Here is a 9,056-nt window from a genome sequence, read left to right as displayed (position 1 = left end):
ACTCTTTGATTTTCTTTGGTATTTCTGAGAGTTAAAAGGCCCTATTCAATCTGCATCGGGAAGTTCAGCTCTACAGCGTGATTGACTACATTCACGGTAAACGCTGCAAATGTCGGCCCAATCGGAAATGACCTTAAAATGCATAGCGCAGAATCCGTGACGCTTCACAGTTTCAGATTGAATAGACCCCAAAGTCATAAGAGGACCAACACAGTTTTTGCTGAGGGCAATCAGGACCCACTGGGTATAAAATATACAAACATAATCTTAGTAGAAAAATACATTATATCTCATGAGTTGCTCGGCAGAAAAGGGTAAGTGTTGGAGTGTGCAGGATCTATTCTATTATGATAAAACTAATATACTTACCATTCAAAATGCTAGCATATGGATCATACTTAGCATAATATCCGCAGATATTCTAAATCTGGGAACGAAATGACATTTTGAAGAACGATTGCTTTGCAGGGAGAGAGGTTGGAACTGATAACATAGAAATGTGATTTCACATTGGAAGAGAAATGCAAATATCTAAACTAAAATCTACACAAAATAAGATGGATTAATATAATTTTTGTTGCAAGGAGAGACAATCCAGGCCTGGAGTAAAGCAGAGGCCTTCCGTTCACATACTGTACAGTACAAGAGAATGAGATCAGGTAAAAGCCTTGAGAGTTTGAACGATCTCTTCCAGTCTATCTGTTAGTAACCATCTGTAATCAGTTTACAGCCAGACATATAGACAATTACAGAAAGATGACAGACGAGCTCTCCTTTCACATGTTTGAGTCAGATGGAGGATGTGTCGATTGTTTGGTCTGTCAACAACGCCCCCTACAAACACTGCAGACTTTCGTTTCAGCCCAGCACTGTTCAACTCATCAACTAACCATAAAATCTCGATTAGCTGAATCAGGTGTACTAATGCTGGCTATGGAACAAAATTATTGTATCAGTAGCTAGGTTTCCATCCAATTAGAGACAGATATTCATGCAAATATTCTAGAATTCGCATAAAGAAAATATGCGCATAAAAATCAGTGCCTGATAAAACAGAGACACAAAATGTACTTTTCCGCTCCAGTTTTCATGTACCAAATAAAAATCGAAATCTAAAATCTAAAGTGTTTCCATTGCATTTTCAACTCTACTATAACTCTGGTCTTGGCAGATGGGCTCCAGCCATCAGCTCTCAGATACCGTGCAGGTAGGCTCGTCTACATGATACGGTTATTATGGATAAGAGGGAGAATATTTGTACTTGTCAAATGGCAGTCAAGCGTCGATCATCACTTCACCATTTTTCGCATAATATATTTTACCGGCACAAAAAGATCCCACCAAGTCGGCATTTTTTGTATTATTTACAAAACTTCACAGCTGTCCTGATTTTTGTTTATACGGTATGACTTCACTCGCATAAACTGTGGTTAGTGTTGACACGTTTCCATTGGTTTGTAGCCTAGCCCCCTACTCCCAGTCCTAGTCATCTACAGTAGACACACCCTCCACACGGACTGTGCACTCTGAGAAAAACGGTTAGCACTAAAACTGGAAGAGTTTAACCTTGCCAAGGACAAACTAGGTTCTGCTCCGATCTGAGCGACCATTTTCCTATTACTCTGCTGTCTTATCTACAGAAACACTGAAATCCTGTTAAATGGAGCCATTTTCTCATTTGCCTGCGAGGTCATTTTCATGCATGGAGAGATCCATTCATTGTGCTGCTGAGTCTCTGGAGACAGGGGGTTCTGCTGCAAGAAGAGACAGCTCACTGAGACAGATCACTGAGGGTCCAAAGGAAGTCCAGAGAGAGAAGCCGTTCAGAACCATCGCTGGAGCACAGCTATCATGGTGTATACACATCTGCATGGCAATGTGGTAGTAACAAGGGAGATATCTTCTCCTTAGCAAACTGACAGGCAACACAGAAGAGAGGTGAGCAGGACAAGCCAAAGAGTAGTCCATGTCCTTTGATTGGTCAATTCCAATGGATTGTCCTTACATGGACCAATGGCAACTCTCAATATGTCCTCAATGTTGGCCAATGATCCTGCCCCTCCACTACGCTCTCTACTGAGCCTGGGCTGTGTGTGTGAGACAGAGAGAGATCACCCACTGCAGTAGGCTCAGGAGGAGAAACAGAGTCCGCAGCACTCCATGCAGATCTCCAGGCAGTCTGCAGACTCGCAGCACGCGTCGATGATCCCACAGTCCATGTCACACGGCAGTTCACAGTCACCGCACTCCTCCGATGCGCAGCAGCAGCAGAAGCACGCCGAGTCGTCCCCCGCACACGAACCACAGGTGGCACAGTCCAACACGATGTTACACAGAGTCAGGAACTCACAGAACAGACAGGCCAGGATACAGTGAACACAGCAGTCTGAGGGAGAGAAGGAGAGACGAGGAGTTATTCATCTTTATTTGACCTGGTAAGTTGGTTGGGAATGAGGGAGAGGATGGGGGAGACGGGAGAAGGGATGGATAATAATAGTAGATGAGACACAGGAGGAGGGAGGAAGTGTAGGATACAGTGAGATAGACTAGATCAGGTAGCAACTCACCATCCTGTACCTCTGTAGGTATCTGGGAGCTGTTGCTCTTGGAGGAGCTCTTGCTCCTCTTGCTGCTCTGAGAGGTGATGGAGGGGTTGGACCGGAGCTTCTTGGAGTTCTTCATCCCCGACGAGGAGGAGGAAGAGGCTGCCTTAGGGAGGGAGCCAGGGGCCGGCCGATCACAGGGGCCTCCGTTCCTCACTCCGTTGGTGTGAGGGGCGTGTGTGTGGGGCTTGGCTCCGTCTCGTGGCTGGCTGGTTGGCTGTGTTAGGCAGGGTTGGCTGGGGTTGATGTGGGTGGAGCGAGCCTGGGGCTGACCTGAGGACAGGAACAAAGAAAGAAAATAAAAACATTTACAATAGTTGCTTTCGTTGTAACAGCGGGACACATGGGAAACGTAGTCATTGATACAGCAGGCCCCAATGGCTCCTGGGAAGGGCCATGTGTATTATGATGACTTCTGACCCGGCTCGTCTAGATGCTTACACGACAACCCACAGACAGACACTCTCCTCCTCTCCTGTCCTCCCCTCTCACTGCCATGAATAAACATGAACACGTTGGTGGGAGAAACGTGTCTTGGACACGACATCATTACAGATAATCCCCATAAGAAAAAGGCCTTCAGTTTGACCAGGTCAAATTCACAGAATATTAAGAATCTATTCAAATCATTTACAAGGACAATTGGTGCTTCGTGGTCTACCACTGGCTGCTGCACATTGCTAGGTGCATCCTGCATTCATATGTAACTCATGACTGTGATGCATATATGGTTGCTCGTTTTAGGGTTTTGATTTATGTGGACAGAGGGGCTGAAATGGCCTGGTTCTCACTCCTCACAGTCTCAAATGTAGGCCACACACACACACACACACACACACACACACACACACACACACACACACACACACACACACACACACACACACACACACCTGGTGTGTTTACAGCCTACAAACCCTCTACTGTTCCTCCTTCAACTCAGACCAGGGTTGATCTTGGCTGTCCAACATGCACGTCTTCGTATATTTTACTCTGAGCAGTGCCACCAATACTCATTTCCTGAGGTGTGAAAGCACACCACCTCTGTCAAAACAAACACCTTGAAAAATATATGATATATTATGATAATATTTAATACCATCCTTTCGAGGCCCTAAATATTTTCTTGACCTGAACACACAGATGGAGAGAGGTGTGACTTCACAGGGTAGAAAACCACTGCAGGATGTCCTGAGAGAAACAGACACACACACCGGGGGTTGAGATGCAGTGAAGCCTAGCGGGCAGTAAAACCGTCCATTAGACAATCATTCAGAGACAGATAACCCTGCTAGGGCTGTTTTGATTGGCCCATGGTCGGGGTCACACAACCAATCGAGTGTGATTAAAGATTCTTTCATTCAGCGTTTTCTAACCCCATTCCAGATGTCTGGCAACCCACGGGGTAGTGTGTGTGTGTGTGTGTGTGTGTGTGTGTGTGTGTGTGTGTGTGTGTGTGGGGGAAAATATTGTGTCTTCTGAAGTATGTCATAAGTCAATACCTGCTGCTCTGAGTTATGTCTCCTTTCTCCTTTTTCCTCCTCTCTCCCTCTCTCCTTCTTTCTCCCCCACTCTCTCTCCTTCTCTCTCCTCCACTCTCTCTTCCCGTCTCTCTCCCCACTCTCCTTCTCTCTCCCACTCTCTCTCCTCCMCTCTCTCTCCTCTCTCCCCCACTCTCTCTCCTCCACTCTCCCTCCCCCACTCTTCTTCTCTCGCTCTCCTTCTCCCCCCGCCCTCTCCCCCTCGCTCTTTGTCTCTCCCCCTCGCTATCCCCCGGTCTTTCACTTTAACCATTCTCACATTTAAAAAAATACAGTACAATGCTGTGTAGTACATTACAGCATAACGGTTTGGTTCTGTCTAGATGAGGAGAAGAGAGAGCGAGGGATGGTGAGTAGAGGAGGGGACAGGATGTGTGGCCACCATTGTTCTCCAAATGATCGGTAAGGAGGAACAGTCAGACCCATCCAAACCCTGGACCCCAGAGAGAAAGAATCTGCCCTAAAAACCATGTCCCAGCTTTTCACTTCACTAGAACACACACACACACACACACACACACACACACACACACACACACACACACACACACACACACACAGACAGAGAGAGTGAGTTTTAGTGAAACCACACAGAGTGATGCCTTTACCCCACATCTCTCTGCTACTCATTCTCTAAGTAGCACAGTGAAATTAAGTCCATGTCTGGTTAACAGTACGTTCCTATGGTTGGTAAAGACAACATCAGCAGGAATACAATATTGTTTGTTTACTGAATGCCACTGGAGTCTTTAAAAAAGGATTGCTGGCAATGGAGCAAGGGATAAGTTCCTTCTAACTGGACAGAGAGAGAGATCAAATGAGAGTTAAAATGGTGTCTGGATATTATTTAGAGTGGTATGAGAGTTCATTCACCCCTCTCCCCTGTGTGTGGGTGTCGGTGGGGGTGGTTGTGTGTGTGTGTGTGTGTGTGTGTGTGTGTGTGTGTGTGTGTGTGTGTGTGTGTGTGTGTGTGTGTGTGTGTGTGTGTGTGTGTGTGTGGGCAGTAAACAGGCGGGTCTCTTGGGCATCTAGCAGCCAGACAGACAGACTAGGTTTCAGAGGAGTCATGCTTGTCTCCATACAAAGCCTAAGAACAAACAACAAGGCTGGCACACACAGACACACAAACACACACACACACACACACACACACACAGAGAAACAGCTCTTTGTGCAACACAGACTGCGATAGAGTATGTGTGTTTGTGAGATAGAGAAACAGATGACAGTGTGTAAGAGAAAGATCCGTTCTGTGGATATACACCCCTAAGCTCTGGCTGTCTTGTCTATTTTGGGTCAGGAGTGATGTAAGGGCGTGCCACACAAACACAATGATTCAGCAGCACATAGTTAAAAATAAGAACAAATAAAAAGCCAAATGACTGTGGGCTTAGCATGATGAAACTGGCACACCACAAACTGAAGGAGAAGAGGGGAGAAACACAGAGCAGGAAGGAGGGTGAGTGTAGCCTGGGCCGGAGAATGCAGTAATATGTGAATATGTACAAAACAGTGTGTGAGAGAGACAGAGAGTGTTCATTTTGATTGTTTATTTCACTTTTGTTTATTATCTATTTCACTTGCTTTGGCAATGTTAACATGTTTCCCATGCCAATAAAGCCCTTGAATTGAATTGAGAGAGAGAGACAGGGTGAGACAGAGAGAGGGAGAGAGGCCCAGTGTAGGCCCAGCCTGTTGCCTGCAGCGATGGGGGTGTGGTATGTCTGGCTTGAGAGAGGGTGAATCACAGTCAGCTGAATGCTCACCTCTACCTCCCCTCACCCCTCCCTCTCTCCCCAAATCCCTCCATTCACTCACCTCCCATTACCCTCCAAACAGCCAACCTCCTCCTCACCTCCTCCCCCCTCTCTCTCCAAATCCCTCTCCTCCCACCACCTCCCCTTCAGTCACCTCCCTCCCACCACTCTAGACTTGAGGCTATGATTACTACAGATCACTGCACCTCTCTACCATCCCAACCTCCCTCCTCCCTCTTTCCCCCCCTTTTCTTCCCTCTCTCCCTCAGTGACTCAGCACTCTGACCAGTAGACAGTAAACCGAGTGCTGTTAATGCCAGGCCAGCTGAACCAGGCCAGCTGAACCAGGCCAGAGCTGTGAGGGACCTGCTGGCCCCTGTTTTCCCTCCCTACATATAGAACAGAACACCTGAGTGTGACGTCCAGAACTGTTACTACAGATCACAGCTAATCACAACTAAGTGCTTTACATGGGAAGTACTGTCACCATGTCCATCCACTGTCACCTCATTCACCACCAATGGGACTTGATGAGGACTGGGAGGCGGGGGGTGTTAAAATGGGTGACCCCTTAAAAACACTGACCTCATAAGCTCCTGGCTGCTTCAGCTCATTTCAATAACAATCTCTACAGGGATGGGGAATCTAATCTCAGAAGAGCAGAGTGGTATTTCTAAAGAGTGCTATTCCAATGGAAGTTTAGCTAATTTCCCTATACAGAGTGGGCAATGGGGGCTGAGAGAGGATAAACGCTCCACTTAACTGGGAGAATGGGGTGAAAATAGGGAGAGAGGGAGGGAGGAGAGAGGGAAGGAGGAGAGAGGGAAGGAGGAGAGAGGGAAGGAGGAGAGAGGAGAGAGGGAGGGAGGAGAGAGGAGAGAGGAAGAGGAGAGGGAAGGAAGAGAGAGAGGGGGAAGGAGGAGAGAGGGAAGGAGAAGAGAAGGAGGAGAGAGGAAAGGTCGAAAAGGTGAAAGGTAAGACAGGAGGAGAGAGGAATGAGGAGAGGGAGAGAGGGAAGGAGAGAGAGGGAAGGAGGAGAGAGGGAAGGAGGAGAGAGGGAAGGGAAAGAATGGGTCAGAAGTAAAGTTGGGTTAGGTGTCACTCTTTCCAGGCTGTGTGTGTGTGTGGTGTGTGTGTGTGTGTGTGTGTGTGTGTGTGGTGTGTGTGTGTGGTGTTTGTGTGTTGTGTGTGTGGTGAGAGAGAGAGAGAAAGAAGAAGAGGAGGATGAGGAAAAGGAGAGATTAATCACAGACTAGTGTGTGCGTGCGTGTCTGAAGGAGGAGGAAGAGGAGGATGAGGACAGATTCATCGCAGACTGGTGTGTAATTAAAGGCACTGTGTCACGATCCTGTTACATTTTACACCGGCGACACTCTAACCTGGTCCACATCCCCTTTAATGAGCCCATCATCATACTGACCTCACCAAGCTGTCAACTCAGCCTTTCCACTGCACTGTTGTGTGTGCGTGATTGTACGCCTTACAACTAAAACGTTAACTAAATATTGCTCCATTTCAGCTGTTATTAACTTGTCTGTATGGAGCATTTTCTGACTTAAGTTGTACAAATGAGTCATGAGGACTGATGAATCCCTGTGGGCCCTGAACTCTCTGTGTTCCACTGTGGCGCCAGACAAAAGGAGTGAGGGAGTGAGTGAGAGAGGGAGTGAGTGAGAGAGGGAGTGTGAGGGGTCTGACAGTGAGGGGTCTGACAGTGAGGGGTCTGACAGAGAGGTGGTGGTGATGGTGGTTAGAGTAGCAGCAGGAGCAGACCTGAGGTTTGGATGAAAACAGTTCAAAACATACAACAGTACTCCCAAAGGAGAGGTCAGTCATGAGTCAGACATTTTTTCACCCCCCATGCTACTTCCTGGCAGGGTGTATAGGACTGACAGGCCACTCACACTGACGTATGAGCTTGACTGATGCTTTACTGAATCAATGTGCTGGAGACACAGACACACACCACTCAACTACTAAAGAGAACAGCACACACAAACCCGTGCACACACACACGCAGGCACAGCACACACACACGCAGGCACAGCACACACAAACCCGTGCACACACACACGCAGGCACAGCACACACACACGCAGGCACAGCACACACAAACTCGTGCACACACACACGCAGGCACAGCACACACAAACCCGTGCACACACACGCGCGCCACATTAACACACACCCGTTAACGGCTCTCTCTGCACATTAGTCTCAGACAGCTTGTCAGAGGCCCAGCGCCAGACACATGCTACAGCCATGATGTCATCACTGTGAGACAGAGCATATGGGTTGCAGAATGCAATCTCGCTTCTGTTTTCCCCCCCACACACACACACACACACACACACGTCATTTACATGATGACATCACCGCACACACACACAGACCATAGACATCTAGTCATCTAGTAGCAGCAAGAGCCACTAGTTCATATTTGATATAATCAGTAGACAGGCCAAACTCTCTCTCTTTATGGCTGTGGTTGTAGCAGAGTAAGAGGATCTAGAAAGTTAGTCACAGTGTTGCTGATGATACAATAGTGTTCAATTTACGACTTCCAGACACACACGCACAAAAACACACATACACACACACAAATATGAGCCCCCAGACTGACTCACCAGCCATCTGCATCAGCAGAGAAAAGCAAGTGTAACAGAGATGACATTGCTTGTAGATGCTGATCTAAGGTCTGTTTTGATTTCTTCCCCTAATGGTTAAGGTTAGGCTTGGGGAAGAGAAAGCTGATCCTAGATATGTACACCAGAGTGGGAGGAGGGTTTGAAAGGAGGTGTAGAGGATGGATGGAGGGAGGTATATGGGGGATGGGAGGTATTGGGGGATGGGAGGGGTATAGGGGGATGGAGGAGCGAGGTATAGGAGGAATGGAAGGAGGGAGGTATATGGGGGATGGGAGGTATAGGGGGATGGGGAGGAGAGAGGTATAGGGATGGAGGAGGAGGTATTGGGGATGGGAGGTAATAGGGGGATGGGAAGGAGGAAGGTATAGGGGGATGGAAGGAGGGAGGAAATAGGGGGATGGGAGGAGGGGTATATAAGGATGGGAGAGGAGGGAGGTATAGGGGGATGGGGGAGGGAGGGTATAGGGATATTTGGGAGGAGGGAGGTATAGGGGATGGAAAGAGGAG

General features: G+C 47.8%; 1 protein-coding gene across 2 annotated transcripts in view; it reads right to left on the bottom strand.

Annotated features, from left to right (window-relative positions):
- Window positions 1-808: 808 nt before the first annotated feature.
- The window catches only part of LOC112071715 (myoD family inhibitor-like), a 33,271-nt gene continuing 25,023 nt past the window's right edge, over window positions 809-9,056 (bottom strand). For both annotated transcript variants that reach the window (XM_024139156.2, XM_024139155.2), the window contains exons 4-5: window positions 2,568-2,876; window positions 809-2,386 (exon numbers count right to left, since the gene is read on the bottom strand). In XM_024139156.2, coding sequence (XP_023994924.1) covers window positions 2,130-2,386; window positions 2,568-2,876 — 566 coding nt within the window. In that variant the 3' untranslated portion in view covers window positions 809-2,129. The remainder of the gene's footprint in view (window positions 2,387-2,567; window positions 2,877-9,056) is intronic.

The sequence above is a fragment of the Salvelinus sp. IW2-2015 genome, unplaced genomic scaffold, assembly GCF_002910315.2.
Source record: "Salvelinus sp. IW2-2015 unplaced genomic scaffold, ASM291031v2 Un_scaffold1694, whole genome shotgun sequence".
Classification (NCBI taxonomy): Eukaryota; Metazoa; Chordata; class Actinopteri; order Salmoniformes; family Salmonidae; genus Salvelinus; species Salvelinus sp. IW2-2015.
This window is presented reverse-complemented; position numbering and strand designations above follow the sequence as displayed.